The following is a 14,090-nucleotide window of genomic DNA, read 5'->3' as shown; positions in this document are numbered from 1 at the left end:
AAAGAAAACCTGGGCAGTAAAGACAGACCCTTGAGTGACAGGGCCATGCAGATAGGATGGGAGCTGTGGAGGTCTCTGTTCCAACACCTGCTCAAAGCTAGCCTGGTTGGCTAAGTATGCTGGGGAACTTGTCCAGCTGACTTCAAGGATCTCCAAGGATGGCAATCCCACAACATCTTAGGGCCCCTGTTCCGGTGTCTGACCACCTTCCTGGTACTGTTTTTCCTTGTACCTAGTTGGAATTTCCCACGTATCAGCTTGTGTCCGCTGACGTGTGTCCTGGAGTAAAATCTCTTATGTGGTACCCAAATGTGGATGTAAGTACACACACATGCACACATGCACACACATTAAAAGGAAGATACAGATGTAACTGTACAGAGGTTGTATATATATGGACATACATTTATTTCTACATATATGTTTCTACATATATACATATATATACAAGACTTTTTTTTTTCCTCATGAGGACAATTTCATCCTTTACAAGAGAATAATTTTGACACAGACCTGCTCACTCACCTGCCTAGAAAATGGTTCTTAAAGAACTAGGAAAGACGTAGCGATTGTGTCCCATGAGATATCTATCGACTCAGTGGTCCCCTCTCAGGACAAGGTTTACCATACAACAAAGACGGTTCACAGCAGTTGCTAACAGTGAGACTGTATGAAGATTTGATAGGCCACAACACAGTGCTGGTGATGCTGTTTGTTAATTTGCCTGTCCAGGACTTGCTCAGATGCTTAGCGGAGCTGCCAGTGGCTCACAGAGAAGTTTCCCAGGAGGCCATGCCATGCTTTTATTTTCAGAGCTGGTGTGCAGCAGTGGCTGTTGTGGGCCCCGTGACCCCAGAACAAGCAGACAGGGGCAGGGCAGAGGAATGCTGCGCTGTGCTCTTTTCTGCTGCCCTGCAAGGGAGTCTGTGCCATGGGGATGTGGGGTAGTGCCCCTAGGGAGCTGCTCACCACGTTCCTGGACTCTCAGGAGTGCCTGGCCAAGGTCTGGGGAAATGGCTGGCACTGCACGTGCCCACCCTGCAGCAAGGGTGCACAGCCTGTGGGAGGTGGGAGGGTCGATGCACCCAGCTGCTTGGGACACACCCTTTGAGGCAAATTACACCATGCGATATGGGTGTCATCACTGCAAGACTCCTGCAATGCAGAGAACCTGTACTCCCAGGGGGAGAAATTGTCTCTGCACATGGGCAGGAGAGGAACAACCTCCCTTCCCACTGGCCTGGCACCAAGGAAGGGTCAGGAGCTCTTTGACCATCTGCAATGCCTCTACAGCCAGCCCTGCAGCACCTGCAGAGCTCAGGGTGCAGCTGCAGAGGGGATTCAGTAGCAAACTCCTGGTGGGTGTGCCTTCAGCACCAAAGAGAAATAACCCAAGACCTGCAAGAAGTTGTGAAGGGCATGCTGGAACTGGGGCTTGGGAGGTGAGAGGGACTATAGCCACACTCTGCTTTGCCGTGGCGCATTCAGGCGCTGGGTGAGGTATGAAGCACTTCACGTGACTGCAGTGCCCAGTGCTCTCTGCACAGCCAGGACTGCCAAATCCACCTGGGGTGGGGGGGGGGAGTTATGGCAGGGGTTGCAGGTGTGGCAGTGGGGCATATTGGTGGCAGACCTTGGTAAGCACAGACCAAAGGAGCTAGGGCACTGTGTCATACCTCAGCTCTCGGAGGCAGGGCTGACTGGAAACACAGAAGTGCAGAGCAGCAGTAAGATCTCTGCTCTGGCCATCTGTTGTAAAATCACCTCTGCACAGAGCCAGTGCTGCCCACAGTCCCCGCACCCACCTACAGGGAGCTGCCCAGAGCTCCCCCATCCGCCAGCTCCCAGCGCTGTCCCTCTGCACCCACAAACACATGGCTGCTCCCCTGCAGCTCTCTGTGCAGACCCTATGCTGCACGGCTGAGCTGGGCTTTCACACATGCTGGGATGTTTGACTTTGCTTCAACCACTCTGTCTTCCCTCTGCCAACTTGCACATCCTCTGTTCTCCAGTTCATTCAGGTGCTGCTGAGAGAAGGAGGGTGCAGTGCCCTGAAGGAGCTGCTCAGGCCCCCCAAGCCCCATGTCTGAGCAAGCACCGGTACACGCTGGGCTGTGCTGAGTGCTGCTCAGTCCTTCCAGACCTCTTGCACACTGGGCCTGTCCCTGCAGTCTGCACCTGCACAAGGCAGCTCACCAACATCTTCTGCAGAAGAGCCCTTTGGGACAAGCATCTTTCTGGAAAAGGGCTGGGATGGGTTTGCCCTGGCACTGCAAATGTCCATCTTCTGCACAGCTCCTGCGCCTTGCACAGGACAGACCAGTGGGGCGCTCCGCAACCCAGACTGCCCATGTCTGCCTGCCTGGCCTCAGAGCTGCCTTGGCAGGGAGCACCCTGCTGCCATAGCTAACCGTGGCCATGCTGGGGAGGCTGGGAAATGCCCAGCGGTGGGCCTGGAAATGTGCCTCTAGGTAGTCAGTGCAGCGCAGGTGCTCCGTAGGTATCCAGTGTTAATACGTGGCACATAAGGCTGGGGTAAAAAGCCTGGTTTGTAGTTCCCGTTGCAATTAACAAGCAACTGGCCCAGTCGTTGATCCCTCACCCCTGCTATCCTGTTTCTCCCATGCTTTCAGCCCTGGCCTCTGTGCTGCTTCCCATCTCCAGCCCCTACGCACCCTGAAATACCTACAAGCTGCTGGGCTGTATCCTGCTGGGTGCCTGCTGCAGCCATGGAGCAGAGCCTCTGCTGGCACAACCTTACCCCCGTGACTTCTCAAGGTACCACGTCGGCAGCTTCGATAACGCTGCTGCACTGTAGGGAGCCATACTGAGCAGCTGGGCACACAGGGTGCTGGGGAGCTCTGTGGTGCTGGGTGCACAGGGACAGCCCAGCAAGGACCTTGCTGAGGGTGGGGATAGCACTACTGGGGCAATATCAGGCAGATGGCCTGGGGGACATCTGCATCGTGGAGGGGCTGTGCCATGCAGCACCAAACCACTGCTGCCCCAGCGGATGTCTAAGTCCAATGGTGTCTGGTGCACAGAATCACAGAACGGCCGAGGTTGGAAGGGACCTCTGAAGATCACCCAGTCCAACCCCCCCTGCTGAGCAGGATCACCCAGAGCAGCTTGTGCAGTATGGTATCCAGGCGGGTTTTGAATATCTCCAGAGAAGGAGACTGCACAACCTCACTGGGCAACCTGTCCCAGTGCTCTGTCACAGTAAAGTACCCTGTACCCTCTCACGGCGCAGCTCTGCCCTGCAGAAGCACACGAGGTCCCACCTTTGTTCATGGCAAAGAGGGTGATGCATCGGCAGCCCTGGACAAGGCTCAGTAGCAGCCGTCCCCTTGTCCTGTGGTGGTGCGTGGCCGCAGCTGCCCTGAGGCTGAACAGCGCTGCCCCACGCCACAGCTGCTCCTGGCCCACATTCACCAGGGAATGCCCCAGCTCAGCTGGGGCTGGGACAGGGCCTGTGGGGCTTTGCAGGGCAGCCGTGCCCCACGGGGCCGGTCCTGGCAGTGCCTGCTGCGCCATCGCAGAGGCATGGCGGGACTCCAGCCTGGGGCTGCACGCCATGGACATGTTGATGGCATGAACTGCATCCCCTGCTCCTGCCCTGCAGCACCTGCACCCCTCCGCAGCCACTGCTGCAGCTCCACGGTGCAGGCCGGCTGTGGCAGTGTCGGTATGCGGCTGCCAAGGAGCTGCTGTGGTCCCTGCAGGCAAGAAAAGCCCTTGGCCGTGCAGGGCTGTACCAGGCAGAGCAGAGGGTGGCCTGTGCCCTGCCTGGCACCCGCCCGAGCTGCTCCTGTCTCAGCCCAGCCCGGGACCACATGAACCCATACTGGGGCTGAGATGTGCTCGCGCAGTGGGATAATACTGCGCTGGGGCCCAGTGCCGCTGCCATGCATGGGGGAGCTGCTGGCACAAGCAGAGGGGTAGCCCCTGGTTCTCCAGGGATCATTTGTAGGATGCGGGCAGCAGCAGGGCACTGGGTTGGTGGTGCCATCATCATCAGAACCTGAACGGGGCTGCGGGGGCCCCTGGGGGTGGCTGCACACCTTCTTGGAAACTGTGTGGACAGGGGTTGGGGGGCTGCTCATATCCATGTGGCCCCAGGATCGTCTTTGCATGGCCCCCATCAGCACAGCCGCAGCGCCCAGAACTGACCTCAGGGCAGACCCTGACGGCGAAGTGTGGGGACAGGTGAGGGGCTGGGCTGAGGACCTCAGCCCGGGGACAAAGCTGGGTGCAGGACGTGCCCGGGCCGGGGGCACCCCCGCAGCTGGGGCAGGGCTGGGATGGGAAGGGAGGCGCCGGGGCTGGGCCGGGCGGGATCCCGCGCGGGAGATGATGTATGGGCAGATGTATCAGATCGCACAAGATAAACAAGCAGTGAATTTCATCAGGGCCCATCATGGCTTTAATTTGGCTGCCTAATGAGTCAGATCCAGCCGCGCAGATAAAAGTTGTCAGAGCCGCAGCCCTAATGAATTTCTTGCCACTTGTAATCAAGGCAGCTTGTCTGAGGGGGATGATTAATGGGCCCCAGAGGAGCTGCCGTCCCTCGGCTTCCATTCCCGCTAATGCAGTCGCCAGGAAATTAACCAAACCCAGCACCGGGCTGGGGCCGGGGCCAGGGCATGCGTGCGCCTGTGTGGAGGCACCGGTGTGCACCAGGCAGCGGGGGGCTGGGGATGAGGGGCAGACGTGGGCTTGGGGTCAACCCGGCCTGGCTCTGCACGCTGCTGAGAAAGGTTGGTACCTGCGCCAGGACTGGGATGGGGACTGGCACCAGGACGCTGGCACACATGGAGATGAGTTATGGGCCTGGTGGAAGGGCCAGGGCCATCACCAGCAGGTACCAGTGGGGCAGCCCCTGCCATGGAGGAGAAGCAGGGCTGGAAAGGGATTGCAGTGGAGCACTTGTGGCAGGGGGGTCTGGGGGGGGGGGGTGGTGTCCTGATGTGTCGTTTCCTCCCAGCACCACCAGCCCTAGCCCAGTGCCCAGTCCACAGCCCATAGCATGGCACAGTGCATAGCCTGGATGCAGGCATGGCAAGGGGGGGGGTCAATGGATCCCCGTGGAGCCCCACACCACCTCTGTTTAAACTCACCGTACTGCGTTGAGGGACCAACTGGTCCCAGCGCTTTTGATCTGGAGTGTCCCCAGCCCAGTGCACGCCCCTGATGTGCCCATCCCCAATCCCACTGCACATCCCTCTGGGAACACATCCCTGTGGTATCCCACAGTACCAGGGGATGCCATGACATGGCCACCGGGGGGGCCCAGCTCAGCCCAGTGCGGTTACCAGCTCTGGAGCTGGAGAAGGAAGGGCTGATCATTTGCCAGTCTGGGCTGAAAAAACACCAGACCTCTTCAAAGCAGGAAAGAAACATGCTGGAGGCTGCACTGCAGGCCCAAAAAGTAGCACACAGAAAAGGCAGGCTGGCAGGAGGTGGGTTGCTTTATTGGCCTTTATCTCCTTTGCTGCAGGTAACACACACAGGGCAATTCATGGCAAAGAAACAGTATATACAGAGTGTCCATATAAATATTTCCAATGTACATTTTATACACAAGTGATGGAGACGTTCCACAGCAGCGTCCAAAGCCTCGGAAATTCCAGCACTCAGCTGCAGGCTTGGCCCAAAAACAAGGGAGATGCTCATCTCCTCTCTCCTCTTGCTCAGCCGGAGTCCAGCCCCACCTGGGCAGCAGCGGGAGCCAGTGGGGATGTGCTGTTGGAGACACTGTGTATGGCTTTGGGGCTTGAACCTGGAAGGACAGTGACTCATAGACAGACAGACACTGCTGGGGAGCCCAGGGTGACAATCCTCTTGCCCTTCTGGGTCACCAGGGAGGCTGGAAAGGTCTATGCCCATGGGATTGCATGAGAGAGACGCTCCCTTTACATCTGCACACAGGGGAGCGGTACCAGCGAGGGGATCCCTCCTCTACTGGCCAGAAGCATAGAGGAACAAATGGGTGTGGTGGAAAAACGTGCACCTACCACTGCCCCCCACCTGCCCCACTGCACTGGGGTGCACAGCAAGGCCAACACAGGAGGGCAGGAGGGGACATGTCCGAGCTGCCCTACTGCCCAGGAGAGCAGGTGCAGCTATCGCCACCCCCAGTACCGGCTGTGCAGGAGAGGGCAACATACCTGAACCGCCTGCAGCCCCTGCACTATCTACAAGTGAGTGTGGTGGTGGGGAGGCACACAGAAACCGCCTCTCCTCCCCCTGTACCGGTCATGAGAACAGGGTGTACTGAAACCCCCATCCTGGTGACTCTGTGGGGGCGCCTCCGCAGGCATACAGCTCTGGGTCTGCACAGCTCCCCCTTTCCAGCTGCACAGGCAGAATACACAGGACCCAGGCAAAGAGCAGTGTGCTGCTGGCTGCCCTAGCCAGAACAGGGGGCCTGGTGTAGGATGAGCACGGCGGGTGCGGTGAGTGGCCCCTCAGACGTGCTCCGGTGGCCTTGGACGCCAGCAGGGCTGGAAGGAGCCGCACGGTGAGTGGAGGGCCTGTGGGGAACTAGACGGCGCTGGGGCTGGAGCCGAGCTCAGCCAGCAACGTGGTGCAGGCGTTGTTGTTGGCGTTGGTGTTGCGGCGGGGCAGGCTGGGGGTCAGCGTGGTGACGGCGCTGTCACTGGGACATCCGTGCTGCAGCAGGATGTCGATGCACTCCTGGCTGCCAGCTCGCCGGGCATAGGCCAGTGGGGTCAGGCCCCGAGCGTCCCGGCTCTTCACGTCCACCCCGTACTGTGCAGGAGAGAAAGCAGCTGTCAGCAGTACCATGAGGCCCGTGGGCACGGGCTGGTGCAGCAAGAGCACTGGCACCGGCAGAGGGGCTCCATGGCACTAGGGTGGGCAGATAGGGAAAGATGAAGGGTGGCCAGGGCAACGCCCTGCAGGAACACACAGGAAGAGGATGACAAGGGGTATCCCCAAGACCTGGGGGCAGGGAGGTGCTGCAGCAGGGAAGCACCGGGGCAGGGCCAGAAGGGCTGCGGTGGAGGCTGCGGGGCCCTGCCTTACCCAGATGAGCAGCTGTGTGAAGACTACGTTGGCCATGGCGCAGGAGAGATGCAGTGCTGTGCGCCCATCTCCATCCCCGTAGGTCTCATTCACCTCCTCCTTGGTGCCATGTGCCAGCAGCGTCACCACGAGGCGCAGGTCATCCTCCACTACTGCCCGCAGCAGCTGCTGCCCCAGCGGGATGTCCGACTGGGGCAGTGGAGCCAGGAAGAGCTTCTGCTCATACTTGGCCCGGATCCAGCGCTCCTTCTCCTCCCTGCCAGATGGGACAACCGTCACTGTCACCAGTGGGTGCTGTGTGCACAGGGGAACGTGCACCAGCACCACTACCCCAAACACACCGTGTGTTAGCAGCGTGCATGTGTCACACGCAGGCATCCTTGCACGGTCCCTGCTGTGTCCCACCATACCCATGTCTGTCACTGGGGCTCTGTGCATGTCACGCTCCTCCAGGCACAGGCCTGACACACGCAGGTCCCACTGCACCTTCTTAGGGCTCCTTGTGCACTTACGGCCCTGCACGCACAGTGGCCACATCCCACTCTCCGACCCCACCACTGTCATTCCACAAAGGGACACCCGCACCTCCATGCCGGTGCCCCGCACGCTTTCCTGCCTGTCCATTAGGTGCCAGCCTGGGGACTCCGTCCTGTGCCTGTGTGCGGGCCTTGGCCAGCGGCAAGAAAAGGTTAGCTGCTGCACACAGCAGCCCAGTGCCACGGGAGGCGCGTTATCGCTGCTGCCGTCTCGCCTGCTGCAAACAAAGGCTGCAGCAGCGTCCATCCCGCCTGGGGCTGCGGGGCCGGGCGGATCGATGTGTGCCGTGCCGCCGCTATCTGCTGCCATTCTATCCATCTGCATCTGGCGGGCGGCCATCAATGCCCCGCGCGGAGCATGCTCACTCCCGCCGCCCCCTGACCCGCTCTTATCCGTTGATAAGCCTCAGAATGGGCTCTTGTTGGGATGAGTGACAGGAGAGTCGCTCCGATAGGGACAGACAAGGGCTGAAAGGGACGCACCCCTGGGACCCACACATCTCTGCCAAGCTGCCTCTGTTAACCCCTTCTGCTTTGCAGCCAGCCGTGGCTCCAGCAGCCATCGCGTGGCAATGGCTGGCCATGGAGCCCTGCTGGCCCACTGGGGAAGCAGGAGAGGGCTTCTGGTGTCGCGAGAGCAGGCAGGACCCTACTCACTGGAGCACCTTGTGGGTTCCTGCCCACCTCTGCTGGGCTGGCTGGCTGCTCCCAACCTCCTTGGTGCCCTCAAGCCTCCCGGTGTGGTTGCCTGAGAAGCATCTCTGCAGTCCCCCATCTCCCTTACCGGCTGCTCTCAGGGGTGGGTTTGGGGTAGCCTTCCACAGCTCCTTCCCAGACAGCGTTGGCCAGGGCATTGCCGATGGCTGTCATGACCATGAGAAGCTCGCTGGGCCAGTCGTCCAGGTCCAAGGAGCGCACACGGGACAGGTGGGTGCCCAGGTTGCGATGGATCCCAGAGCACTCGATGCACATGAGGGAGCCCAGGTTCAGACTCGCCCAGTCTGGATCTGCAGGTGGCAAGATCGGGATCAGTGGGGCAGAGTTAACGTCAGCATGGACTCACTGGCCTGTCTCCTCCTATGACCCTGGGGACCCGTTATGTGCTGGGACCTGCCCACCAACTCCCTTCCAGACAGAGTACCCCCCAGCAGCACACAGAGCAAGGACCCCAGGCTGGTCAGAAAGGAGCCACAGACCAGCATGGCAGGTGGATGAGTGCTACAGGGGACCTTGCAAGAGAGGACAGAACAGCTCCACAGAGCAAGGGACCCTCTGGGGTAAGGGAGGTGGTGGTGGAGTTGACTCTCCCTTCCCTTCCCTTCCCTTCCCTTCCCTTCCCTTCCCTTCCCTTCCCTTCCCTTCCCTTCCCTTCCCTTCCCTTCCCTTCCCTTCCCTTCCCTTCCCTTCCCTTCCCTTCCCTTCCCTTCCCTTCCCTTCCTTTCTTCCCTTCCCTTCCTTTCTTCCCTTCCCTTCCTTTCTTCCCTTCCCTTCCTTTCTTCCCTTCCCTTCCCTTCCCTTCCCTTCCCTTCCCTTCCCTTCCCTTCCCTTCCCTTCCCTTCCCTTCCCTTCCCTTCCCTTCCCTTCCTTTCTTCCCTTCCCTTCCTTTCTTCCCTTCCCTTCCTTTCTTCCCTTCCCTTCCCTTCCCTTCCCTTCCCTTCCCTTCCCTTCCCTTCCCTTCCCTTCCCTTCCCTTCCCTTCCCTTCCCTTCCCTTCCCTTCCCTTCCCTTCCCTTCCCTTCCCTTCCCTTCCCTTCCCTTCCCTTCTTCCCTTCCCTTCCTTTCTTCCCTTCCCTTCCTTTCTTCCCTTCCCTTCCTTTCTTCCCTTCCCTTCCCTTCCCTTCCCTTCCCTTCCCTTCCCTTCCCTTCCCTTCCCTTCCCTTCCCTTCCCTTCCCTTCCCTTCCCTTCCCTTCCCTTCCCTTCCCTTCCCTTCCCTTCCCTTCCCTTCCCTTCTTCCCTTCCCTTCTTCCCTTCCCTTCCTTTCTTCCCTTCCCTTCCTTTCTTCCCTTCCCTTCCTTTCTTCCCTTCCCTTCCCTTCCCTTCCCTTCCCTTCCCTTCCCTTCCCTTCCCTTCCCTTCCCTTCCCTTCCCTTCCCTTCCCTTCCCTTCCTTCCCTTCCCTTCCCTTCCCTTCCCTTCCCTTCCCTTCCCTTCCCTTCCCTTCCCTTCCCTCCAGCAGTCCACCTCCCCTGCAGCATCTCTTACTGGGTGCATCGCAGTCCACACAGAAGCTGTTTCCACGCGCGGTGCGGACGGCCTGCATGGCCTGTGCGTCACCCTGGCTGCCCAGCCGAGCCTGCAAGGAGACCCCCAGGAAGCCCTTCAGGCCAGGCTGCCCCCGCCCTGTGCGCTCTCATCGCCACCCCGGAGGCTGTCAGGAAGCACCAGCGCCATGCTCCGACAGGCACCCAGCAGCACGGCTGCGGGGGGGTCACCAGGGCGGGTGCTCACGGACAGCCTGGAGGGATCCCCACGTGCGGCTGGGGGGAGCCGGAGGAGCAAGGGCTGGCGGGCCAGGACAGGGAGCGAGCACCAGAGCTGTCGAGGCGGGAGCAATGCAGGACACAAGGAGCTCCGTGGGGCCACAGCCAGGATGGGGAGGGGAGAGGGAACTCGGAGAAGTGACAGAAACCCAAAGAGGGAGCAGCACAGTCCCAGGGGTGGGATCCAACCCTGACTGGGAGCAGAGGGATCAGGACAGGATCCAGCTTGGACAGGCAAGCCTGGAACAGGCATGGATCCAGCAAAGTGGATGACAGAGATGTGGAACCCAAGAAGAACTTGGCCGAGGCCTCTTACCTTGTTTTTGCTGCTCTCGCAGCCCTGCAGGCTGGCCAGGATCTGGCTCTCAATGGCCTGGACCCAAAGCTCTCGCTCCTCAGATGTTGAGGCCTCAAAGAGCCACGTCTGGCCCGTCAGGGACACGATAATGAACTCAAATGGCTCATCTGGTTCTGGAAGAGAAAGGCATGCCGTGGCACAGGTCAGGGAAGGAGGGGGCTGCAGCGTTTGTGGGGTGCCAGCACATGGGCAGTCCCTGGGGGCACAGCAGTGACCACAGGCAGGCAGGTCATGGCCAGCAGTGTCCCCAGGGGTGGGACAAGCAGAGCCTGCAGGGAGGACCCAGAGTTCTGCCCAGCCCAGCCCAGCTGCTGCTTGCACAGCTCTGCCAGTGCGGGCTCGCTCCTCTGCACACGAGCAGCCGTGGCCCCATTCCCCACCATCCTGGACTGGGAAACATGGGAACGCTGTGGGTCTGGACTCCTGGGAGCTGCTTGTGCCCTGCTCTCCATGCCCTGCACGTCCCACCCTCCGGAGAAAGCTGCTGGCCTCCTGGGCAGTGGGACCAGCCCCTCTGCCGAGTTGCTGCCCCCAGCAGCCCCGTTGGTCCCGAGGGCAACCTGCTCTGATGACTCCTCAGCCACTGCTCTGCACAGCACCAGGCTCTGTGCCCCACCAGCAGCCCCAGAAGATGCAGTCCCAGAAGATGTGCAGTCCCCTAGCTGTGAAACACGCGGAACCAAACTTCTGACTTCTCATCTTCGGGGAGAACATTATTGCTGAGCCCCACAGGTTGCTTGGACTGCCAGGCACTCAGAGGTCAGGTATGAGCACCCCTGCAGACGCAGGCTGCCTGGTGGGTGCTCAGGGTGGGGTCAGAGCGCAGGCACCGGGTGGCAGAGCTGGCAGCACGGGCAGCAGACAGTGAGTTCCTGGTTAAGTACCTTAGGCCCCCTGGAGCTAAGGAAATAGCCCCAAAACAACCAAGAAGGATGAAGAGCCAGGCTTAAAATATGGTCTTCTCTGGCTACTGCTCTGACTGCTGTAACTACTTCCCAGCCTGGGCTGCCAGAGCTGGGCTCAGCCCTGGCCATCCCACCCCACAGGCGGTGTGGAGCAGGTAACAACGCCGTACTCGGGGCGCGCCGTCTCCTCCTTACACCCAGGCACCAGCATTTACCTTTTATTGCCAACTTCAGTAGTTAGTGCAGTAAATGACTTAACTAAGCGGGGCCTGAATGGAATGACTAATAAACGTTATGTCACAGCACACGCTTCAGCTCATAGCAAAATGATTTGTAATTACCTAATTAGCGTTATGCAAATAACACCCTCATCTCCATAATGTGCCTTCCCAGCTCTCTATTAAAAGCAGGGAGTCAACTGCACGGCTCCAGAGGCAGCGCAGAGGCCGAGGGGTGCAGCCTGGTCCGCAGCAAGGCAGGGCGGTGCGGGTCCCGCGGGGCAGCCCTGGGGGGTGCGGAGGGGCCTCCCCCGGCCCCCTGTGGCCAGGAGGGGCTCCAGCTGCGAGGGGGAGCAGCAAGAGGGCAGCGAGGAGGAACCTGCAGTGCCCAGGCAGGAGGCGGCTGCCAGCCGGGTCCCGTCTGCCCCACCACAGGCATGGCACGCCTCAGCCGCCGCTGGGCAGCCTGGCAGGGGCTGGACCAGGCTGTGTCCACAAACACCCCCTCAGAAAATACATGCAGCCCCGGAAAGGCTCCTTGAGGAAGGACAGCTTTGGCAGGGGTGGGAGGAGGGCACAGCCCTTCCTCCCTTGCTAGGCTCTTGCTTCCTTTGGAGGCACCACCACCGGCATTAGCAAGTAGCAGGCACAGCACCCACCTCTCTTTCTCTTTCCACCCGTGTATAACTGCTCACTCCAGAACAACCTGAAGGTAGAACGCTGCTCCTGCTGCTGTGCCATGGTGGAGAGTGCCATGCTCCTCACAGCAGGCGCAGGATCTTGTATTTCTTGGGGGTTTAAAACTTGAGCGAAACCTTGCTGGGAAGATGCCTGCCCCACGCCACTGCTGAGAGCACTCCGTGCTGTGTCCTGCACAGAGCCCAGCAGCACCTGTGGGGGCTTGGAGACCATCAGTGCTGATGGAATCGACTGGTGCAGGAATGCAAGGCCTGGTCTCCAAGCCCTCAGGAGGACCAAATGACTCCAGGTGAAGTGCCAACTGGCTTGCCTTTACCAGACAGGAAGGGGAAGCTGTTTCATGCACTTCATCCTGGACTCAGCTTGGGACTTCTGGGGAAACGTGGCTACAATTGCCTTTCTGCTGCTGGGAGAGATCTGGGTCAGCAGGAGGGGATAAGACAGGAGGGTGCTGGCCGTCACACGGCCGGACTTGTTCCCCCTCTGCGATGCAGTTGCCTAACTGGGAAATGAAGCTTGCCCAGCACTTTGCCCCTCCCTCCAGCTCCCACCACTGAACAGACACCACAAAATCACTGCTCTGGGGAGCTCCCAGCAGGCAATACGCCTCCTACCCTAAGGATGTTTGCTGTGCAGGCTCCAAGGACAGCAAATGCCAGCTCAAAAACAAGATTCTAGGAAAATATACATCCAGTAACTTCTAAACAGAGGGAGAAGAAATAAGCGGTGACAGCCAAGTCACTGCCCCTGCCTCCTTGGCCAGACGGCGCTGTCCTGTCTGTGAGCATTGCCACACCCTGGGCAAGGGCCGGGAGCACCCGACCGCTGATGGCAGCGGCAGTCCGGCGACTCAGGATCCTGCCGCCGCTGCACTCAGCTGGGTCTCCAGGCCCCTGCTTGGCTCCAGCCCACTCACAAGCCAGCAGCTGCACCCACCTCTTGCACTGTCACAACCTGTCACCAGGACCTGCAGACCAGGGGCGCGAGCGCTCCAGCTCCCTTAGAGGCAGTGCCATCTGCCCCTGTGCCCACCTGGGCGGCTACAAGAGCACAGATCCCGGCCCCGAAAGCTGCAGGATCAATTGCTGCAATCACATGCTGCCTGGGGCTAGGCATGAATAGCCAAGGAGGAAAGGGTGGCACCTCTCCCTGGGGGGCAGCGGTTGCCCAGGTGCCTAAGAGAGCATTTGCAGTTCCAAAATCTTGGATTGGGCCACCCTGTTGGAGCAGTGATCAGCAAAGCCGCTAGCAGGGCACCCGGATTTATTGGGCCTTATTCTCATTACACCTCTCCCATTACCGTCTGAGCTATCTGTGGCTGGTGTCAGTGTGTTGCAGAGCCCAGGCCAGCAGGGACCCGGACCTAGGAGGTGCTGTCTGATGCTCTTCAGGTGCTGCTGGGCTGCTTCTGCTGCCAACGGGATCGCAGCAAGCAGGCTGGCGGGCTCCAGGACATGCTCATGGTTCCTGCCATGAGCTCATGCGACTCCATCAGCCTTGTTCCTCTCTCTCGCTTGCTCAGTAGCTCTCCACTGAGCACAAACCTCAGCCCAAGCCTTCCTGCACCAGCGCGCTCCCTGGTAGAGCTGAGGCAAATGAATGCTCGCTCTGCAGTGCCCGCCCTGCAGTGCCCGCCTGCCCAGGCAGAGGCTGCTCTGCTGGGATGCTGCACCGGGCTGGGGCACCACGTGTCTCGTGGTCCTATGCCTGGGATGTTCATGAGGTGGGGCAGGTGCTGCCCTCCTGCTGGGCTGCCCGTGCCTGACAGTGGGATAACAGTGACATTTTGGGGGCTTTGGCCCCACTTGGAAAGACATTCCCACCGCTGCAGCTGGGGGCATCCTGA

The 14,090-nt window shown here is 60.0% G+C and overlaps 1 protein-coding gene across 2 annotated transcripts in view; it reads right to left on the bottom strand.

The window, feature by feature from the left end:
- Window positions 1-5,453: 5,453 nt before the first annotated feature.
- AGAP3 (ArfGAP with GTPase domain, ankyrin repeat and PH domain 3) overlaps window positions 5,454-14,090 on the bottom strand; it is a 141,966-nt gene continuing 133,329 nt past the window's right edge. For both annotated transcript variants that reach the window (XM_035554284.1, XM_050709275.1), the window contains exons 14-18: window positions 10,381-10,535; window positions 9,787-9,877; window positions 8,371-8,593; window positions 7,051-7,306; window positions 5,454-6,774 (exon numbers count right to left, since the gene is read on the bottom strand). In XM_035554284.1, coding sequence (XP_035410177.1) covers window positions 6,547-6,774; window positions 7,051-7,306; window positions 8,371-8,593; window positions 9,787-9,877; window positions 10,381-10,535 — 953 coding nt within the window. In that variant the 3' untranslated portion in view covers window positions 5,454-6,546. The remainder of the gene's footprint in view (window positions 6,775-7,050; window positions 7,307-8,370; window positions 8,594-9,786; window positions 9,878-10,380; window positions 10,536-14,090) is intronic.

Source organism: Cygnus atratus, chromosome 2 (genome assembly GCF_013377495.2).
Source record: "Cygnus atratus isolate AKBS03 ecotype Queensland, Australia chromosome 2, CAtr_DNAZoo_HiC_assembly, whole genome shotgun sequence".
Classification (NCBI taxonomy): Eukaryota; Metazoa; Chordata; class Aves; order Anseriformes; family Anatidae; genus Cygnus; species Cygnus atratus.
This window is presented reverse-complemented; position numbering and strand designations above follow the sequence as displayed.